Here is a 22,154-nt window from a genome sequence, read left to right on the forward strand (position 1 = left end):
CCTCAATCCTCATTCATTCCCTCAGCAGCAACTATTCAGGTGTCTGCTGGGGCACTATGAAGCTCCTAGAGCCGCCCCCATCCCTGTGTGCCAGGCATCACCCTTAGCCCCTTGCCTGGCTGCCTACCTGTCCCCTCGCCAGCCGGGGACAGTCAGGGCTGGGCCTCGGCCCCTCTGACACCACCCCCAAGGGCAGCAGAAAGCAGCTGGAAGAGCCCCGGCCTGGGTTCAAACCCCACCTCTGCATTTCCCAGCTGTGTGACCTCATGCAAGTCGCCCCCCTTCTCTGAGGCTTGGTTTTCCTACCTGGACAACGGGAATAGGGTTGCTGGGAAAACTGGAGATTGTGTACCTCAAGGGACCGCACGCTGTAAGGCCTAATATGTGCTTGCTATCATTAGTATGCAGGAGGTATCCAATAATGTTTGTGTCATGAGGCTCAGTTCCCCAGGCTCATCTGGCCCTCTCAGGAGCAGCACCAATACACATTTGCTGAGTGAACAGACTCAGGTTTTGTGTATTACACCAAGCCCCCAGCCAGCCGCGTGGCAGAGCTTCCTGTTTATGTCCCTGTGGCTGGCAGATGTGACACCCTGAGGAGAGTGCAGGTCAACCTCCCTGCTTCTGGGGTCCCAGCCCGGAAGCTAACACAGGAAAGTGGCTGCTGACGGGGCCAAAAGCCCGTTTTGTCCCCTGCCATGCTAAGCTGGAGATGGGTCCCTCCTCTTAGTCCTCAGCCACCTCAGAACAGCACACCCGGCCTGTCCCAGGGCTCCCCAGGGTGTAGGCTCAGCGAACAGGCCCCCACTGCTGGGCCTGCCTTCAGTGTTCTAGGAGCAGGCCCTGGGGGCAGGAGGGCAGGTGCCCCTGCAGCTCGGTCAGAGTGGAGGCTGCCCCACCACACAGCTGGGAAGAATCGGCAGGACTCAAGTCAGATTTGCACCTCCCCATCCCAGGCACCCACAGCCCAGGGGCAGAGCCATCCTGCCCACCCGCCCAGCCCCCTGGCTGCTCCTGGAGGCGCTTGCCCCAACTCTTGCAGGGTGGGGCTTGAGGGCTGAGGGCAGGCCCCACCCTAGCCCTCCGAGAGCTCCAGCCCCTGCCACGAGGCTTCCCGACACATCCCAGATGCCCAGCACGTGGCCACCACGTGTGACTGCTCTCATGGGCCTCAGCTCCTCCATGGAAGTAACAGATGGCGAGTTCCAGGGAACTGGGGAGGGGGGTGGCTGGCATGCCTCCAGGACTTGTCAACGCTTCCCACCCAGGACGCGCCTCCAGGAGGGGTCCAGAAAGGAGTTGCATCCCCCACCCCCAGCCCAGATGGTGGGGGCGGGGCTAGTTGCAAAGATGAGCACTGGATGGGGAGTCCAGAGCTAAGTGCAAGTCCAGCCCTGTGCTGTGTGATCTGGCGTCATCTACTTTTCCTTCCTGGGCCTCATCTTCCCCATCTGGACAATGGGGAATGGGGTGGCCAAGGGGTTCTCTGGTTATTCCGTAGGGAAGACATGGAAGCCACCCATGGGGCAGTGGGCTTAGCGGTGGGTGGGTGTGTCCAGGGTCACGGCTCAGGCTGTGGGAGGACAGGATAGGGCAGCGTCCAGCCTCCGGCTGTGGCACGGGGCAGGAGAGCCTGGGGGCACTGGCTTTCCCTTGGCAGCTGCTGGCCCCCGGCTGTCTCCCTCGGCCTGGCCCTCACCACTTCCTCTTCCTACAGCCCCGTGCGGTCAGAGTGGGTCCTCCTCACGCAGAACGTGGAAACTCAGAGAAAGAAAAGCAAAGCCCACACAGGTGCCAAAGCACTGCAGTGGGCCCAGAGCAGGGGTCACACCGGGACAGGGGGGCAGTTAGTGGCCTGCGTGCTCCCCAGCCTCCTCCTGGCCCCACCCGGTGCTGGCCTGGCCTCTACTTACCTGGAAAAAGGCAGTGTTGGCCAGAGGCACCAGGATGTCCTGGGAGCCGCCCGTGGGCACGGGCGCCAGGGGCGAGAGCAGGGTCCGGGGGCAGTCCCGAGGGCTCTGCAGAGGAAACGGGAGGAGAGGGTGACACACGGGCATTTCAGAGAAGAGGCAGGAGGACTCACTGCACCCCAGCCTGCCTGGTGAGGTCCTGCCTTCCTGGGGAGAAAACACTAGTCATTCAGTCCTAATGGCCACCAGCCCCACCCCATGCCTCCCACCCACCACAGCCCTCCATCCTATGGGCAGGTTGCATTGGCCCTGTTTAAAGATGAGGAAGGTGGGCACAGGCAGATGGGATAACCCGCCCAGTGGTGGGGCCAATTTCCTCCGTGAGTGCTCCCTGGCCTCAGAGGAGGCTGGGAGGCTGAGCTCCAGGCCCAGCTCCTCCCTGTCTCTGGGCCTCACCTTTCCCAATAGTAGAACGGGGGGCTGCACCCACTCCCTGAGACGCCCCTAGGGCTGAAACTCCAGCTTCCTGACTGACCCGTGTTAAGCGATTCAGAAAAGAGAAACCTTGGGCTTCCAAACAGCCCATAGGAAAGGCACAGGGAGGGCTCCGAATACCAGGAGGACATTTCAGAGGGCCAGGTACCAAGGGTCTCCAGGGGACACCCCTCCCCACAGCCCAGGTATAAGTCACAGCCTCTGGGTGAAGGTGCCAGCCCCAGATACTCCCAGGAAGGGCCCTGGGCTCATGGGGGGACAGCACATGGTTGGCTCTTGTTTGGTGGTGGAGTCACTGAGGCTCGGCAGAGCAGCTGCTTCATGGAACGAAGGAAAGAGGGAGGAGAGAGGGAAGGAAAGAAGGAAGGAGGGACGAAGGATGGAAGGGAGGGAGGGGAGATTAAGCCTCCAAGAGCAGTGAGCTGCCTGAGGGCAGAGGACAGGGCTGGCCCCTGAAGCCCCAGGTGCCTGACTCTGGGGTCCTCTGAGCTGGGGCGCGTGTTAAGATGCAGAGGTCTAGCCCCGCTGCAGGGATTCAAGGCCTGGTTGGGAACTGCTGTCTCCAGGCCCCTGGGGTCCATGCTCCACTGTACAGAATAAGAAACTGAGGCCTGGGGGAGGGGCAGAGACGAGGGGCAGGGCTGTTCCCGCCACGTCCACCTTAGTGATAGCTCTGAGCTGGGAGGTATGGACCCCCCCATCCTGCCCTGTGTCCTCCAGCTTTGGTGGCCCTGGTGAGCCATTCTTGCCTCCTCCTCCTCACAAATCTGACCTGCTGGGACCATAAGCAGGGCAGGACTGGGGACCTTGGAGCAGCCACATCCATGCCAAGGGGACTACAACCACCCTTCAGCCCAGGGACTTCCTACTCTGCCCTCCTTCCCAAGGCTGGTTGCGGAAGGATCTGGGTTAGAATCAGGCCAGAAAGCAAAAGTGTCCATGGGCTACGTGTGTCCACGTGAGGTCACCCAGCCAGGCCAAAGGCCTTGGGACAAAATATGAGACGCTTCTTTATTCTACACCAGATGAGGGCAGGACAGGGACTGATTCCCCTCAGGGACCCCAGCCCAAAACCGGACCTCGAGGGGATGCCAATGCCAACAAGAACTGATGACAATAATGCTAATAACAGTGGCAGCCACCAGCTCATCTAGCCCTCCCTCTGCCGGGACCGTTCTGAGCACTTTGCACTCTATTAATTCACCAAATTCTACTCCCAACAACCCTAGGGGGTAGACACTATCATTACACCCACTTTAGAGAATAGGAAACTGAGGCACACAGAAGCAAAGCAGTTTGCCTACAGTGGAATGAGCAACACAGGAATGCTCCAGTTGTCCAGACCATTTGCTGACCACGAGACCAGAGTGGTGAGTTCCCCTAGGGACAGGGCCTGGTGCAGACCTCAGGGGCCTTGGCCAGAGAAGCAGCATAGCCAGGCCCGGGTGCTGCTGGCTCCCTGTGCCAGAATACAAGAGCCACTGACCCTCTCCGGGCCTCTGTGTTCCTACCAAGGAGGGGCCCTCTCTAGGCAAGGCCCCCAGACGGAGTCAGCCCCGGGCCCCCTGCAGACCGCAGGCTACCTTCCTGTGCTGTGTGTAAACCCCACGGAATCCCAGGGCATGGAATCCACATGTTTCCACTCAGGCCTCGGAGCCACTGCCAGGTCTGCTTTGCAGCTGGCTGGGGCCCAGCCTCTGTCATCCTGGCCCCAGCCCACCCGGTGGGTAGGTGTTGATGTGGGGCTGAGGTGTGAGAGTCAGGGCAGGAGGCGCTCTCACAAGGGGGCCCCCACAGTGAATGATGTGTGACTATCCCCAAGGGCCACCCCGCTCCCCTTGGCCACTTGTAACCTGTGGCCAGGTGGATGCTAACCCCCATTCTAGAGAACCAAGGCTGGAGGAGTCCTCGCGGCTCTCGCAGGGCCTCTCATGAACTCCAGGGGAAGAACTGGTGTCCCAAACCATCAGGGCACTCAACAACCCAGGGACCCTGAATCCATCTGGCCTGGTCCCTCCCTATATCTCTGTACCCCCAGGGACCCCCACAATTGCCCCCATGTTCCTACTACCCCACTCTCTCCACTGGCCCCTAGTGACCACCCACCCCTATGAGTGGTCCTTGGGAAGCCACCCCCAGGGAAGCTACCTCATCCCTCAGGCACCTGCAACGGGGCGCACATCCACCTTCCTCCCTGCCTCCCCCAAAGCTGAAGCCCGCCTTCTAGCATCCTCCACTTTGCACATCTTTCATGCGGGGACCACGAGGGACAATGAGAACGTGACAGGAGGCTCGGGCCCTAGCACCTCCCCTCCCAGGGACACTTCTCCCGGCTCCCGAGGGGCCAGCTGGTGTGCAGACCCTGCTGCCCGCTGTCCACACAGAGACCACAGCGCCACTACGACTAACTGGCACTTCATTAAATGCCAAATTAAGCATCAGTTCAGAGCCTCCTGCAGGCCCGGGGCAGAACTGCCTCTTCTGCTAGTTACTGTAATTCTCAGACAGGCTTCCTCCGTGCCTCCACCCCAGCTCCTGGGGTGGCCTGAAGAACTGCAGACCTGTGGGACAGCCATCTGACGGGACGCTGCCATGGAACTCCCTCCCAGCTGGTGAGCTCCTATGCATCTCTCAAGACCCGGCACAAAGGTCCCCTCTCAAGAGAAATCCTCTCTCTGAAATCCTCACCCTGGCCCACCCACGCAGAGTGGCCATCAGTTCCCAAGGTGCGTGGTGGCTTTGTAGTGAGCATCTACTATGTGCCAAGTATAGAGCTGGTATCTTACGGGCATAATTCCAGATCCCCACCAAACCCTTCGGGCAGGCCTCATTTTATAGATGGGGAAACAGAGTCACAGAGAGATTCAGTAGCTTCCCTAAGATCATACAGCCACAGCTCACACCTGAGGCTCTTGGCTTGTGATGGCAGGACTAGTCCTACTCGGTTCTTTCCCAGGGCCCAGTATTGACTAAGGCATACAGCAGACACTCAATAACTGCTGAACGGACTGTGACGAGGTTGGGTCCTCCTCGCACCCCCTAGGTTAGAGCACAAGAAGCAGGCTGCTGCCCAGTGTGATGCTTCCCACCACCATCACCGAGCCCTTGCTGTGTACACAGCCCTGGGCTGGGTGCTGGAAGGAAGAGACGTGATTGAGACGGGGTCCCCAAACAAGAGCAAGAGTCCTAGTGGGGCCCCAACTGTGGAACCTGGGGGTTCAGGAGCAGCTCAGGGCTCCTGTATGGTTTAGCTGCACAGACTCCACTGGGCTCTCCTCCAGTGCTGGAAGCGCCCTGCTGCCAAGCCCCTCTTCGAATGAAGCATGGCCCCTAACAGGCTCTTCTTCAAAGCAGTTATGGGGCTCAGGTGGGAGGTGCTGCGCACTGCGAGCGAGCAGGGGATTCCAGGCTGAGGCCATGGGGCCCCCTCCTTAGCACCTGCTGGGGTAGACAGGGCTTCAGGGATTCCTGAGAAGATTCTCTGAGCCCAGTGCAAAGAGGCTGGGGCTGCAGAGGCTCTGGGCGCTGGGGCTGCTTCCCTGGGATGTGTGCCCAGAGTGGGGCCCCAGTGGCCTTCTGCAGGGAGCCAGGTCACCAGGTGCCATGTTGGCTATCTCAATTGTGCCATCTGGAAAATGGGCAGGGCCAGCCTTTTCCTGGAGAGATGAGCTGCAGGAGCGCTGGTGCCCCACCCCAGCCACCCACAGCCCTGATACGCGCCAGGTCTGAGAGGGGACGAGCTGTGATCTCAGGACCCTGGCACATCCCACCTGGCTAGGCCTTATCACCCCAGCCAAGGTCCCAGGCATCCCATTTGGCCATCCTGGCATGGGCTGTGGTGGCCTTAGAGGCTTCCCGGGCAAAGGTGAGAGGCCACCTGGAAAGTGAACAAGTCTCAGAAACCAACCAGGGACGAGGTATGTGGCATGTCCGTTTTTACTTTATCTTTACACTAAAAAGCCTAGATCGATCCATTTTTACATTTCCTCCTCTTGCTCCCGCCCCATTTAGTTGATTAAACCCAGCCACCATGCAGTGCCGGGGCAGGCCTGGCCCCCGACAAGCATGGAGTCAGACTGCAGGGTCCTAGGGACTGACATGAGGAAGAGGACCTGCGAGCGTGCGGTTTCTGAGGTCAGCCCATCCTCCCTGTCCAGGGACAGCTGCAGCACCACCCACCATTGGGACGCCACTGCTCGTGCAGAAACCCAGGCAGGGCCCTTTCCACCCAGTTCCTGATTTTCACAAGAGGGGAGAATATGGGCTCCAGGTGCAGAGGGACTTGGGTTAAGGCTCAAGTCTGGTACTGCCTGGGTGGATGACCTTAAGCGAATCACCTCCACAGGCCTTGAGGACAAATGCCCTGAACACCTAGGGTTGTTGAAATGGTCTTCCTACTGCAGTGGGGGTGTAAACTGGCTCAGGCTTTCTGGAAAACAGTTGAGCTCAAGGTGTAGAACTATGGCCACACTACCAGCCCAATAGGTCATTTCTAAGAACCGGTCTTCAGGGAATCATCAAGGATATGCATAGTGCCCTGGCTATATCAAAATGCAAAAAAAGAGGAAATAATCAGTATGCCCAACTCTAGGGGATGGGTTAAATGCACCGTGGTATGTGATGAGCCCCATATAGCCGTTAAAGCCAAAGCTAAGGAGGAATATGCAAAGGCATCGAAACGCTCTCAACATGGGAATTTTTTAAAAAGGTAATGAAATAGTAGAGGCGGAGGGGCCCCCCAGCCTGGCTTACCATGGGGTTTGGTGAGGCCTCACACCGAGACTGGTTGGAGACACAGGAGTGCTGCTGGCTGCACCAGAAACAGGGCCACTGTGCCGACAGGCAGCTGGTACAGCTGGAAGACAAGGAAGCCCCTCAACTCCTGGTTCCCCACCCCTCAACTCATCCCTGTCCCAGGAACTGGAACCCAGAAGGCAGATCCCAGCACAGGGAAAGGTCTTTCTCATCATCAGGGCTGCCTGGGAAAGATTGGGTCTTTAAGGCAGTGAGCTGCCTGCTAACAAGAGGTATACAAATAGGAGTTAAAAGAGACGGGGCCTTTAGAAGACTAAACTGAGTATAATCAAAGCACTTTGCCCTGTCCCACCTGGCTGTCCACAGAGGCCGGGCATCAGGCAGTATGCATTTATTGTAGAATGAATAAATGTGCTGGTGAATGAACAACTGAGGGGCCTGTCTACCTCTACAATGCTATGATTTTTCTTCTCAGGGCCCCCTGAAAGCAAAGACCCTTCCTGGGGATGCGTTCCTCCCTCCACCACCTGGAGGCAAGCCCCCCAAGCCACTCACGCTGTGTGGGGGTACACTTGTGCAGTGCGGCTGCAGTCGTAGATGGTGAAATTGGCCTTGACGATATTCCGCCCATTGACCCTCACAGACATCTCGACAGTCACGTCGTCTGGAATGGATGAGGGAGCCAGGGGAAGACATGGGGGCAGGGGATTGCCACCAACATCAGAAGCTGTGACCTCTGGCCCCCTGCCATCCCCATGCCTGACAGTCCACCGTTCTGCCCCTCTGGGGCTGTGGCAACAGCACAGCGTGCTTACCCTGGTTGGGGGGGAAGGGCGGAAACTGGTCCCTCGGCAGGAGGTTGCAGTAGGCAATCTGGTGACCAAAGGCAGGGCCCGGGACCCGAGCCACAGTGCGGATGTTGTTCCCATAGTCACAGGCCATCTCCATGCCACTGAGGCTGGGCAGGCTGCCCGAGATCTGCAGGATCATGCCCTGGGGGCAAGGAGCCCTCAGCTCTGGGGGCCCAGGCTATGCTCCTCACAGCCTGCCCCAGGGCTGTGCACCAACCCAAGGTCTGGCACTGCCTGAATGTCCCCTGGGGGAAGGAGTAGTGGTAGCCAGGACTCAGGGCCAGAGGGTTATGCCCTACATGTGACCCGCTGAGCCTCAGTTTCCCCAGCTGCAAAATGAAACATCATCTTACAGTGGTCAAGAAGGTTCTGCATGATCTGGCCCCCGTGACCTCTGATCCCATCCCCTAATACTCTCCAAAACAGCTGATCTTGTTTCTACTTCAGGGCCTTTGCACTGGCAGTTCCCTCCAACCAGACACTCTTTCCAGATGCTCACCCTGGCTCCCCTCCTGCATATCTTACCTGACCTGGCCTGAGATGTCTGCACCCACAACCCGCTCCCCACCCCTGTTCCGCTTTCGTTCTCTCCACAGCACTTAGCATCACCTTCAGGTTTTATCTTGCCTATTCTCCTCCCCCATGAGCCTGGGGCCAGGGGGTCTGTCTTGATCACTGATATGTCCCCAAAGTCCAGAACTGTGCTTGGCACATAGTAGGTGTTTCATAATATTTGTCCAATGAATGAAATGACTGAATGAATGAGGGAAAGACTCTGTGACGTGTGATAACGGCAGGGCATGGCAGAGGAGCCCCAGATGCTGAGCAGCTACAGGCCAGAGCCGGGCTGTCAGAGCCCCCCAGGGTGAGAGAAGAGGACCCTCATCCTCAGAGAAGTCACTGAGAGCCAGATGCACGAACCCCAGGCCTGTCTGACCCTCGGCTCCCACCCCTTGCCGGGGCCCAGAATCCCCCACCGCCAAGGCTACCTGCCAGAGCCCCTCCTGGCACAAGCTGGGGGGAGACCCAGCTCCCTGCACTGCAGGTTTATCTGTTTCTGAGAAGGAGAAATTTCAGTCTGGCACCTAGTGGTCCCTCTCCCCATCGCCTGTTCTAGGAAAAGGTGGGTGGAATTCACTGTCCTCCAAGCCTCCAACTTGTACCCTCCCTCCTGGGTCTCTGGAACCTGCCTCTTGAGTTTAGATTCCAGCTCTACCACTCCCTAGCTATGCGACCTGCAGCAAGTTGTTTCACCACTTGGTGCCTCAGTTTCCCCATCTGTAAAATGAGGATGTTAAAAGCATCTGCTTCATAGGGTGTATGAGGCCTAACAGAGGTGGACGTCAAGCACAGAGCACGTGCCTGGCACTTACTAGTTGGTCAGGAAAGCCCAGTCATTGTCACTGTTCTCATTATTTGTCTTCAGGTCCTTGGGGCACCATGGGTGGGAGTCTCCACCTCTCGGGGCCTGGGTGCTGGGTGAAGGGAGGCTCCCCTCTGTGTCCCGAGCTGGGTCTTGCCTCCCCCAGGACTCACTGGGTACTCCTGGTGCACATCGATCTCGGCAGGCAGGACGGTCATGGCAGGACAGCGGCTGGGGCCCTCGCTGGCACTGGTCCAGAAATGCTGCTGGCTGGAATTGGCGCAGTCCTGCTGCAAGGTGCACCTGGGGCAGCACCGCAGGGTCAGGACCCAGGTCAGCTCCTCCCACCCCAACAGCCCTCCTGGCCCAGCTGTTGCTGGTCTCCAGCCTCACCGCGTCTCCAGGGCACACCAGCCGCAGTAGGCGTCCGCCGCACCCACACAGTCCCCACAGGTGGAGTGCACGTTGCAGGCAGCGACCTTCACCCTGGCCATCTGGGGGCAGAGGTGGGGGCCCAGCTCAATGGGACTGCCAGCCTCTCCCTTGGGGAGGCGGTATGGTCAGCATGGCGAGGGCCACGAGAGGCTGGGGAAACTGAGGGTCAACACTCTAATGGGAGAACATGGGAGACAAGGCTTCCCTGCAGAGGCGAGGTCGGTGTCGGGAGGCGCGGGACAAGGTGGAGTTAGCAGATAAGGGAGATGGAGGAGGAGGGTACTCCCGGCAGAGGAACAGCGTGTGTAAAGGCCAGGCAAGCAAGAGGGCTCAGCTGGTGCTGGGATGGCGTTGGGCTGGGGCTCTGGCCTCACCTGGTGGGACGTCATCAGGTAAAGATAACCGGAGTCTGCTGGGTCAAACTGCATGACATGGTGCACGGGCTCCCCATAGGCCACAGTCACCACCCGCCTGCTCACCACCTGCATGCTCTCGTTCAGGGTGATCTGTGGGGGTAGTGGGCATCAGGGTGCTGGAGCCCACAGCAGGGGAGGCCAAACCCAGGAGACAACCTGAGCCCAGGTCTGGGGGCTCCGCCTCCCCATCCTGTCTTGGACCTTTCAGGAGGGGTGGGAAATCACAGGTGTGCAGGGGAGGGCACGGGGCCCGGCCTCGATGCTTCTGCCTCTGCTGTGCCCCCACCAGGAGCTCCTTCTGGGCTCTTCTCCAAGGCATCCCACCCTGTGAATGTGTGCAGGCTTTGCAGTTTACAAAACGTGCTCTGGGAGGCTGTTAGGCACCATGGCTAAGGGCAGGGGCTTGGGTTTGGATTCTGGCTTTGACACTGAGGAGCTCTACAATGTGTAAGTTGTACAAGCTGCCTCCCCTCTCTGAGCCTGTTTCCTGAGCTAATGGGGCAGGCGGGCCATGAGCATTAAATAAGACACAGGCCAGGCTGATGGGGTCAGGCCCGGGGAAGCTGCTAGGCTGCACGTCTCATTCCTCCCCCGACGCCCATTTCACCGAGGAGGAATCTGAGGCTGGGAGCGGCCGAGGGAGTTGGCAAGAGACGCAAAGTGAAGAGATCACAAGGCTACAATGCAATACCAGGCCCGCCTGACCCCACAGTCCAAGGCTTAAGGCTGGGGGTGTGGAACCAAGGTGCAGGGAGGAGGAAGACCAGGATTATCTGGGGCCTGGAAGCTTTTCTGGCTCTGAGGGACCCTCTGCATGTCCTCCTGAGGATGACAATACCGATCAGAGCCCCACCAAACTCTGCTCTTTTTTTCCTGGCCCTGCCTGTTCCCAGTGTGCTGTCTTGTCTGGGCCCTGCCAGGCCCCAGGCTGGGCATTTTGAGATGGGGACAGTGGTCCGGACACCTCCCAGGCCAGTCCCTGCCCCAGCCTTCCTCCTGGGGCTCCCAAACCCTTCATGGCTCCCTTCTGCTTATGGAATGAACCTGTTCTGGCACTCGAGGTCCTGGTGATCCAACCCGGACAACCCCAGCTTTATCTCCACCCCCTCAACCCTGCTCACACCTTCCAGCCTCCAGGCATTTGCCTATGCTGTGCTCTCCTCTGGAATATTCCTTCCTGTTCCCCTTCTACCAATGCACACGAGGCCCAGAAGCCTCTACACACCAACTCAAAATTACCTTCTCCCCAGGCTTCCACGGGCTTTGTCCCAGCCTGAGACATTCCTGTCCCAGGTGGCCTCTTGGCGGAGCCTTGCAGGGGCTCAGGCCACTGCCTGCACCCCACCCCTATGTCCAGGCATCCAGTGGACATTCAAGTCGTTTCTACTCCTTCAATTATTTATTGAGCAACTACTGTGCCCCAGGGCCTGTGCTGGGTGTGGCGATTTAAGGCCCGAGTAGGGCAGGGTTGGCTGGAGACAGAGGCCACACTGTGCAGGGTGGTGGGTGAGGGGCTCCAGGCCGTGGCGGGGTGTGGGCCGTGGGCCAGCTCCTGCTGTGTGACTCTGGGGCAGTCATTTCCCCTCTCAGAGCCTCAACGTCCTCATCTGTGGCATGGGAATCCCTTGCAGGGGTGTGAGAATTAAATGAGAGGATGCCCTTTAGGCTCTGGGTAGACAGTAGGCGCCTAACAACTGCAGCCTCATGGGCATCGGGGGTGGGGGAGGGGCCTGGATCATGTTCCCAAGCCAGGACACTGAGGCTCGCAGGGGAGAAGAAACTGCCCCCAGGTCACAAAGCTGGAAGCAGCAGAGCCAGACTCCGAATGTGAGTATCTGACCCCAAACCAGGAGCCCCACTGACAAGCCCCACCTCCTTCCTCTCCCCAGCCGCAGCGGTGGGGTCCTGGGACTCCACTCCCCATGCCCACCCAGCCTACAACGTCTGCCCAGGCAGTGGGTGGGGGGGACTTGGGTGATCAGATCTGGGTAGTTAGGCCGGGCCTGGTGCATGAATAGAGTGGTGGCGCTTAGCTGAGTCTCCCAAGAGGGAGCAGGAGAGATGGCTGGGTTGGGGGCAGGTCCAGGGCTGCACCTGGGGGTCTGGCCCAGGCTCCACCATGTCTGTCCCGCCCCAGAGGAGGGAAACTGGATTTTGCGCATCTCCTCCCAGCTCCAGGAATCTCGGGGCCACGGGCTGGGGTACAGTTAACTCTAGACACCAGTCACCCTGGGACAGGGTGGCTGGCAGGGCTGGGGAGGAGAAATGGACCAGCATTCCTGCTTACCAGGCCATGGCCTTACCTTGCCAAAGCCCCACAACAGTTTACAGCCCTTAACAGACAGGGAAACTGAGGCCTGGAGAGAGAATATGTGTTGCCCAAGGTCAAAGGGCCAGCAAATGGCAGGGCCCAGACATTTGAACTCAGACCCATACAGTTTCAAAGCCCTGGTCCTAGAGCCTCTGAGAGAAGCACCCTCTCTGAGCCCTGGTTTCCCTCCTCTGTACGGACGCCACCTATATTATGAGCAGTAGTGGCAAAAACAGACTTGCAAAATACTTTGTAAACTGTAAAGTGCTAGGCGAATGGGAGAAAACAAAGGGTCAGGCTGGACCTGTAGCAGCCCTGTGTACAGACTGACCCCCTCAGCCAACTCCCAGAGGAGCCTCCCGCCCCCACCCCCTCCCCCCATCCCCACCCCACACCTACCTTGAGCAGCCTCCCGTTGACCGTGCCCAGGAAGACCGCTGTGTAGTTGTTGACGCTGGCCACGGCCACGGAGGTGAGGCCCGGGGCGCGGAACACGGGCGTGGCCTTCAGGGGCTGTAGGATGGACAGTGGGTGCTGCAGGTGAGCAGCTCCGCAGTCCAGCTGCTCTGGCTGGAGCTGGAAGAGGAACGGCACGTCAGATCCCAGCTCCAGAACCTTGCCCGGCTCCCTGCCCACACAGCTGGCTGGGATCTCAGGCCCTGGTATCAGAGCTTTCAAGTCTTGTTCCTACTTTATATCCCCAGTGCTCAGCTGAGGCCCAAACACAAACGGGACCCCATCCCCAAGCCCAGGCCTGCCCTGACTCAGCGCTGGTTACAGAGCTGTTCCAAGGAGATGACGTTCAAGGTATGTGGGAACGAGCAGGCGAGGGAACACGGTCAGGTTTGATTTTAAAGAGTCCAGGGAGGCCGGCCAGGGTGAGAGCTACACCCCCACACCCTTGGGGCTGCCCCTCCTGGTGGGGCACAGCTGGGAAGAGTAGAGGAGTCCACACCAGATGACCGGAGGCCACTGTCAGCCTCAGCTTAACCCGCTGGCACCCAAGAGGTGTCCCTCTTGCCTCGGCTGTTTTCCTACAGCCCTGGCTGGCTCTGTGTCTCCACAGCAACCATGGGCTTTCCTCCTGCCAGGTGTCTGCTCTGACCCCAGGACCACCACCCCAAAGCCCCAGCAGCTTGCAAGACTCCAGGTGGAGGCCTCCCTAAACTGCAGACTTTCTTTCTCTCCCCAAGCACCTATCCCCTCATCTGCCCACATTACAGGGGGACAAACAGGCTGGGTGTGTCTGAATGCACAGTCCCATGTCCACATCAGCCCAGCATCACCCATGCTCTCCAGCAGCAAATCAGCTGCGGCTCACAGGGCAGCTGTGAGAGCTGATCCCATGTCCAGGCTGTTCCCTGAACTTGTTCCTACCTTCCCTCCCTTCTCCTGGGTCTTGGTATGTTCAAAGGTTCCTGGTGCAATTTGCACAAAAATAGAAAACAGGCTTCCAGGAAGTGACCCTGAGACAATAACTGTGCAACTCCGCAAACACAGGCACAAGGGTGGTGCAGAGGAGTGAAAAGGGGACACACACACATGTCGGATGGGACTGAGTGCGTCCATCATGCTTATCATCCAGGAGAGCAGCCCCATCCCGCAGTGACACCATAAGCCCATACTGATTACAAGAAAAGTCACAGGATGCCATGGGCCCATTTTGGTAAAACTGGTGCACAAACAATAAATAGTCACAACAGTAAACATAACAACAGGCCACATTTACTGGGAACTGACACTGTACCAGGCCAGTGCACTGACTCCCAGAATCCTGGCAGCCCTGGGGGCCCTATCTCACAGATGGGAAAACTGAGGCTCAGAGGGGAAAATGGCTAACTGCAATGTCACGCCCCCAGGGCTGACCCAGGTAGCAGACTTGAGCCCACGCCTCAGCTGCATTTGGACATCAGAGGCTCAGAGCAGGACTCAGGGAGGTCACTGGAAGGCAGCATCGGAACCATCTTTAGGGCAAAGCTTTAGAGATTTTTCTTTTTAAATTTCTTGTCTGTGCTTTTTGCAAGCTTAAGCCACAGATGATGTGCCTGCCTGGTTTTTGCACAAAGGCTCAGCTAGTTTTCAAAAGAAAGCAATAAATAGTGGGTCCCTCTGTGCTTGGGCAAATAAACACAGTTGCGGCCGGATGGGCTTCTAGGCTGGGGCTGTTTCCAGCATGTCCCTGGGGGCCAAGCCCTGAGCCCAGAGGTGTGATGGGCTGGGGATGCCCTGGACCAACATACAGGAGGGAATGGTTTTCCGGAGGATGACGGCGCGTGACCCAGGCAAGGCAGTTCGCCTGTGAGCTTCATTTTACTCAACTATAAAATGGGTATATCCACAGTGTTTTCCACTTAGAGGCTGGGATGAATCATTTGTTTTAAAGTGTTTGCACATGCCGGGCGTGGTGGCACGTGCCTGTAGTCCCAGCTACTCGGGAAGCTGAGGCTGGAGGATCACTTGAGTCTAGGGAGTTCTGGGCTGTAGTGCGCTATGCTGATCGGATGTCCGAACTAAGTTCGGCATCAATACGGTGACCTCCCGGGAGCGGGCGATCACCAGGTTGCCTAAAGAGGGGTGAACCGGCCCAGGTTGGAAACGGAACAGGTTAAAGTGTTCGCACAGTATCTGGCCCACAGTAAGTGTCCAGGAAGTGTTAGCCGATACTATTGTGTTTCGGACATGACTGCTGCTTATGTTATTATTATGAAGTAAAAGTTACCCATGTTCAACTGCTGATCAAAAAAGAAAGAAAATTCAGGGCAAATCATGCCTACCTTAAAGCTTTTGAGCAGCCACCCTCTCACCTGGACAGCCCTCCCAGCCCTCTTCATTTTCCAAGACCACTCTTACCCCCTATACTGACATTTCTTATCTGCTAACACAGCTGCCAAATGAGCCCTTTAAAAATGTAAAGCAGGTCTTCCCCGATTCAAGCCCTCCTATGGCTTCCAGGACACTCAGAATAAATCCTGAATCCTAAATCCTCCCGTGGGTCCCCTGATCTCCTAACTCCATCTCACACCTCCCTTGCCCTTGCTTTTTCACCCCAGCCATACTGGCCTCATTTCTGTGCCTCAAATATCACAAGCTCGTTCCTGCCTCAGGACCTCCGGCCTGGCTGCTCCTTCTGCCCGGGAAGCCATTCCCCCCCACCCCTCCCAGAGCTGCATCATTGGCTCCTCCTCTCTCTCAGCGCCAGCCCTGACCTTCACAGCCCTGGAAGGTGGGTGCTGAGCAGTCTCCCCAGCTGCCCCAACCAGGCCGGGTCCCACATCCTCACCACTGTGAGGGATGCTTTTCCTAGGGGCTAGGTAACTGAGTAACTTTTTTCACTGAATATGAATTACTTGCATCATTTAAAAATAAGTTGTTTAAAATTAAAATTGTGAATCCCCCCCCACCAAGGGAACACAAGTTCTGGAAGGTGACAGCTGGGAGGCCCCAGATGACACCTTTGGGCATACCCTGACATCCAGCCAGGGTGCGGTCCTGGGAAAAGGCGGACCAGGCGCCCAGCTCGGGGTGATCTGTGGACTAGGGCAGCAGGGAGGAGGGGAGCAGGGGAGGGGAGCTCGCTGGGAGCCGGCTCCCCCCGCGCCTGCCGGCCCTGACTTTCACAAGCCATTAATTCTGCACCGAAGGAATTTTCTAAAAAGCCTTTCCCCCAGCTTTTTTTCCCCTTATCCTAAAATAAAATTTTAAAAAAAATTTTTAAAGGAGAAGTAAGCCTTCGGCTGCTCCGAATGATCTGTGTTCCGAGGGGGAAGCTGATTCTCCAGCTGCCAGGGGAAATCACAAGGCAAACCGGCTCAAAAACGGAAGCCCAGCCTGGCGGGAAGTGCTGCCCCTGCTGGGGGAGGGGGATGCAGGCCGGGGGAGGGGCACACCGGACTCGGGAACCAGACGTTCTGAGCATGCTGGCCTCGGCTGAACTCCGTCTCCAGGGGCAGTTAGCCTCACAGGCCCAAAATACCGCCCGACCCCAGCACCGTCCTCCTTCAAGGCTAATGAGCATGAGTCTTTCAAAACTCAAGTTCTCCTGAGAGCAGGGAAGGCTCGGCTATCCTCGCAGCGCCCTCCAAGTCACAGGGCCATCTTCCTCTCACACAAAGCTGGTCAGACCCTCCCTATCTACAACACGGCTCCCGGTTGTCCTCGGGATCAAGCCCCAGCTCTCCAGCCTCGCACTCAAGGCCTTCGTGCCCCAGCTCCTGCCAGCTCCCAGGCCTCCAGTCTCGCTCCTCCCTCTGCCCCACCTGCTGCGCCCACCACATCAGTCTCCGCAGGTCCTGGAACGTGCCCACACCTCATACCCGGGGCTCTTGTACCATTGTAAATGTCCCCTCAGCAGCCAATGCCCATCCCATGCCTCTGAGCCATTCATACTCCCCTTGGCACTTCAGCACCCGCCGTGTCTGGACCCATGCTGTTCCCTCTCCAGGCATGCCCAGACGGGAAGTTTTCAAGATGTGGCTCAGCCCCTCAACTCCTGTGATGGCACTGTGCTGGTCACCTCTCCCACACTTCCCATGGTAGCACATGCATGACATTCTCCAGCATAGACCCTGTGCTCTGGAGGGAATGTTTACAAAAGAAAGGAACCTAATTTTGACTAAAGTGTGAATGACTGTATTCAGCTGCATTCTCTCTAAGTCGAGTGATTGAGAGCAACACGGCCATGCTGGGTGCTGGAGAACTGAGGGAAACGTATGTCTACTCTGCGTGTGGCAACAAAGGGAGGCGGGTATTCAGGCCCAGGCTGCACTGGCTGCTAGCTTCAGTTCCTGTAAAAACCTCACTTTATCCCTCTCTCACATGGGATGAGCAACCGCCACTGGTTTCGGCCCCGTTTTGAGAGCAGGATGCCCCCTCCCCCTCCAGCTGGCTCCCTCCTGGGGCCAAAGCTCAGCTCTGCCCACTCTCCCATTAAAACTCTGACATATTGATTTTACTACCAGCTGTAATTGCGTTGACTTTCTCTCCCCAGGAAGCCAGTTGGAAGGAGCGCTTCAAGAGCCCGGCTTCTCAGGCCTCACATCCTGCCGCAGACCCACCGCAGGTGGCACTATGAAAAGGACGCGGCATTAACAGTGGGCGCTGCGGCAGGCTGCAAAATCCAGCGGTTCCGTCGCAGGTACAGACTACACGGCTACTACACCGGCTGTGGAGGCTTTGCACTTGAGAAGTGAGGGCACCTTCCTGCCTGAAGTGTTTGATTGTTTATGATCCTGGGAAAGTCAGGTTTCCTTGCCACAGAGCTGAAATTTGCCACAGAGCTAAAAGCACACGATCACTTTGGGGTATTAAGACTACAGGGTGGGCTGGGTGCGCCATGGCTCACACCTGTAATCCCAGCGCTTTGGGAGGTGGAGGTGGAAGGATCGCCTGAAGCCTGGAGGTCAAGGCTGCAGTGAGCTATAATTTCACCACTGCACTCCAGTCTGGGTGACAGAGACCCTGTTTCAAAAAAATAAAAATAAAAAGACTGCAAGGTGGCTGTAGCTCACTACATCCTGGCCGGGGACTGGGCTGTCTGGACCCCCCAGCTCCTCCCAAAGCTGGGCTCCTTCCCATTCATCCTTCACAGGAGCCAAAGAGAGCTTTTAAAACTGCAAAGTGCTTGATGCAACGTGGGCTCCTGGAAAAGAAAGCAGACGTTCGCGGAGTGCCGTCTGGAGTTTAGTTGGGAGTAAAGAAATGTTGGCTTCTTAGTTTTGACAAACGTACCACGGTAACGGTAAGATGTTAGCAATGGCAGAAACTAGGGGACGGGTATACAGGAATTGTCTGTACTATCTTTGTAACTTTCCTGAAAATCTAAAATTATTCCAAAGTAAAAAGTTTATTTTGTAAAAAAATCCCCGCAAAGCAGGTCACATCTCCTGTGCAGCTCGACAGCTTCCCATGGTTCCCTAGTGCTGTCAACACAAACCCAAACTTTGCTCCTGGGCCCTTGAAGCCCCACTCAATCTAGCCCTGACCTCTGTGGCCTCTCTCAGCCCCCGTCCCCGCCAACTCCTCCCTCAGCTTGGATAGCCCAGGTAGGGCCAGTCCTCCTGGGCTCCCCTAAGTGGAGCCCATGTGGCACGGGCTCAGTGGTGGCCCGTGGACTGTGTCCAGTCTCAGTCCAGCAGCCCAGCCGCACACAGCCAGGCCAGGGTATGAAGCCACACCTGTGACTCCTAGACCCCAGCTCCTCCCACTTCAGCATGCACTGCTCTCAGAACACTGCACAAGCTGACACCTCTGCTGAGAGTAAACTGAGGCAGGGAATGAGCCACAGGCCCACTGTGTGCCAGCCCTGGGAGGGGGCAGGACGGACTTGGTCCTGGGTGGCCTCTGGCAGCAGCCCCCATGCCAGGGAGGAGACCACCTGCTGCTGAGAAAGGAAATGCCAGTGCCTTCAGGGGTGACCAAGAGGCTTCCTGGAGGGGCTGTGAGGATAGATGGCCAACCAGGCCTAGCACCACGGTCCGGAAGCCCGGCCTTAGCCACAGAGGAAAAGCAGCCTGGAGGAGCACGTTGGAGAAACCAAGGCACAGAGAGGAGCAGAGGCTTCAGACAAATGGCAAAGGACACAGCAGCTCTGGCAGACCCTTCGGGGAGGCTTGCCTTGGTTTCCCTGACCCCTCTGGAAGAGGCGGGTCACCCAGCTCCAGGGCTCTGAGGTTATCCAGGCCAGCTGGACACCATCTGGAAGGGCTGGAGCCAGCCAGCCAGGCCACCCTGAGGGCCAACACACAGCCTGGGCGTGATCTACCCACCCGCCCCAAACAGGCACGGCCTGGAAGAACAAGCCCCAGGCTTAGGTCACAAGCCTGGCTAGATTAAGGACCTACTGTGTGACACTACAGCTACTGGGGGCACCTTACAGCCCTGGGGGTGCATGCACGCGCGCACACACACACATACACACACTCTTGCTGCGTACCCATTTTACAGATGAGAAAACTGAGGCTCCCGACTAAGTCTCACAGCTCTTACCTCACTGTGGGAGGCACCATCTCCTTTGAACCTCGGACTCCACATCTGTAAAATGAGACAGCAATAGCACCCACCACCTGGGGCTTATGGAAGGACTGAGCTCCTAGGAGCCTTCAGTGCTAAGCACTGTAGGTGCTCAATAAATGTTCCCAATTAGCTATGCAGGCCATGGAGCAGAGGCTCAGGAGCTCCCGAGGACAGGGACAAGCCACTCCACCGCTTCCTGAAGTCAAAGCATCCGAGGCTGGATGGGCCACACCGCCCTCACCAAGGACGCGGTAGTGGGAGCTCTGGCCTTAGCCTGCTCTGCCCTGGCGCCTGGGAACCACCACCACAGTCGCTGACTCAAGCAACCATTGTTTAGTTAGCTGGACGCAGCCCCCAGACACCCAGCTCCCCCTTCTTGAAGCTGTTTCTCATTCCGGCCCAGCCTGGCCCCATTTCCAGCTCCCCTCCCCCTGAGTCCCAGAGGAGCACAGTGTGGGATGGGCAGCCAGCGGCTCTTCCCTGGCCCAGGGAAAAGGCTTCCCTCCCCCCAGCAGGAGGGGCAGAGCACGAAGCCAGTCTTTCCAAGCCCTGGAACAGTTTCCCTCCCAGCTTCCTCCCCTGAAGGGACTCCAGGCCAGGAGCCGAGAAATAGTTGCCTCTCCAGGGAACGCTGGCAGTTCCCTCCTGGGGCTGGGGGGACTTGGAGGTTCAATCTCACACCCTCCTCCCAAGCCCCGGTCTCCTCGGGGTCCAGCCTGCATGCCTGGCCGCAGGCTGTGCTCTGCAGCAGGACTCTACCGCTGGTCCCAGAGTCATCGCACGACCGCTGCGGACACAGCCAAGAAGACAGGGCTGCTTGGAGCCTTGCGCAAACATCTCCGGGCTGGATTCCATGAGCTGGGGACACAGAGGTGACAACGGGGCTCTCTCTCCAGCTGCCCACATCCCAGCTCAGAGGCCCAGCCCCAGGATGGGGAGGGGCAGCTTTATCATAGTAACAGTACAGTAGAGTGACAGTAGCAAGCAGCCGTGTGCAGTCTGCTTTGTGCTGAGACCTCTTTCTGTATTATCTCATTCAACCCTCATCACACACCCTGAAAGAGTTGATGCTGCTTTACAGTAAAGGAAACTGAGGCACACAGAGTTGAAGTGATTTGCGAGGGGCACACAGCCGGAACGGCCAGATCCAAGCCTCCAGTGCAGGCCGGCGGGCTCCAGATCCCCGCCCTTAACCACAGCCTCCCCACCCGCCACTCTGCTGGGAGCCACCAATAGTTGCCGGGAAATCAGCTGCTTGGAGCTGGAAAAACCCTGGGTTTTGAGCTGGGGAAACTGAGGCCCATCAAGGTGATGGCTGCTTCTAGAGAGCTCAGTCACCTCAAACAAAGATAGTGGGCAGAGGCTGGAGAAGGGCACAGGCAAGGGGGTTTGGCTACTTTCCTGGGCCTGGCCTCCACTCCAAGGCCTCTGCCTGCGGGCTCCCCCCCATTATTTACCGATCAGAGCATAAAGTGCTACATGATTAACGCCCCACTGGGGCCTTGTGGGGCCTCGTAATGGAGCTGCGAGCTTCCCTCCCCCTCCAGCACATGATTTATCAAGTTTCAGGGTAAAGGACGGTGGACTGGGTGGGGAGGGCCCCCACTGGCGCTGGCCCCCAGATCTTGACTGCATTGAGTATCAGCCGAGCGGGGTGGAGCAGGGCCCCTGCCACTGGACGCCTGTCTGGGCGGCCTGTTTGGTTCGGCCCTGGCTCAAACACGGCCTTTGGAAAGAAGAAAACGGCTGCACTTGGGGGGCGGTGAGGATCCAAGTCCACGTGGCTGGCACTTGGAGACTTTCTGGGCCTGTCCCCACTCGGGAACCGGCTGGTTTCCATGGCAATCCCCACATGGCTGTCAGAGCTGGAGAGGCCCTTGGGAGTTACCTGGTCCAGACACAGTGGGGGCTCCGGGTGAGCGCCTCCGCCTCTGGATCCTGCCAGCACCTGGCAGGGCCAATACAGACCAGCAGCCACAGGGTCCCTTCCGGAACCAGATCAGCCATGTCTCTCCTTTCCCCAAAGCGCTGCTGGCTCCCGGCAGCCCACAGGACAGCATCCAAGTCCTTAGCCTGCAGGCAAGGCCCAGCACACTCTCAGCTTCCCCTTGGCCTGCTACCCAAGCCACATTCCAACATCTCTAAGCCTTTGCCCCTATCGTGTCCTCTGCCTGGAATGCCTTCCCCGGCCCCATCTGTCAAGTGCTGCTCCAACCTCCCCTCCTCCAGGAAGCCGTCCTGCACTCCTCTGGTGAGCTGGTCATCGTGTGGCACCTGTCTGATGTCAAGACCTCCTCCCTCACCATTCTGGGGGCTCCTGGAGAGGGTCCAATTTGTCCCTCTTGGGGGCTGTCCTGTAACAAGCTGAGCCTCCTCCCATACTCACACACTCTAGAGAGCTCCCCACCCAGAGCCTGGACGGGCATGCGATGTTACCAAGGAGGTGCTGGCCGCTGGTGTGTGAAGGTGGAGACAGCCACAGGCCCGGTAGCAGGAGTCCACACCAGGGGGTCATCCTAACCCCAGCCCGGGACCATGACGGGCACTGGGGCTGGGCAGCTCTGCAGGCCACCCTGAAAAGCCCTCACTGCTTCTCACAGGGGCCTC

General features: G+C 58.0%; 1 protein-coding gene across 3 annotated transcripts in view; it reads right to left on the reverse strand.

The window, feature by feature from the left end:
- PLXND1 (plexin D1) overlaps positions 1-22,154 on the reverse strand; it is a 51,588-nt gene that overhangs the window by 21,284 nt on the left and 8,150 nt on the right. For all 3 annotated transcript variants that reach the window (XM_030801781.1, XM_030801782.1, XM_030801783.1), the window contains exons 2-9: positions 12,936-13,112; positions 10,184-10,315; positions 9,768-9,868; positions 9,548-9,677; positions 7,976-8,153; positions 7,716-7,824; positions 7,158-7,260; positions 1,914-2,018 (exon numbers count right to left, since the gene is read on the reverse strand). In XM_030801781.1, the coding sequence (XP_030657641.1) occupies positions 1,914-2,018; positions 7,158-7,260; positions 7,716-7,824; positions 7,976-8,153; positions 9,548-9,677; positions 9,768-9,868; positions 10,184-10,315; positions 12,936-13,112 (1,035 nt within the window). The remainder of the gene's footprint in view (positions 1-1,913; positions 2,019-7,157; positions 7,261-7,715; positions 7,825-7,975; positions 8,154-9,547; positions 9,678-9,767; positions 9,869-10,183; positions 10,316-12,935; positions 13,113-22,154) is intronic.

The sequence above is a fragment of the Nomascus leucogenys genome, chromosome 21 (assembly GCF_006542625.1).
Source record: "Nomascus leucogenys isolate Asia chromosome 21, Asia_NLE_v1, whole genome shotgun sequence".
Lineage (NCBI taxonomy): Eukaryota > Metazoa > Chordata > Mammalia > Primates > Hylobatidae > Nomascus > Nomascus leucogenys.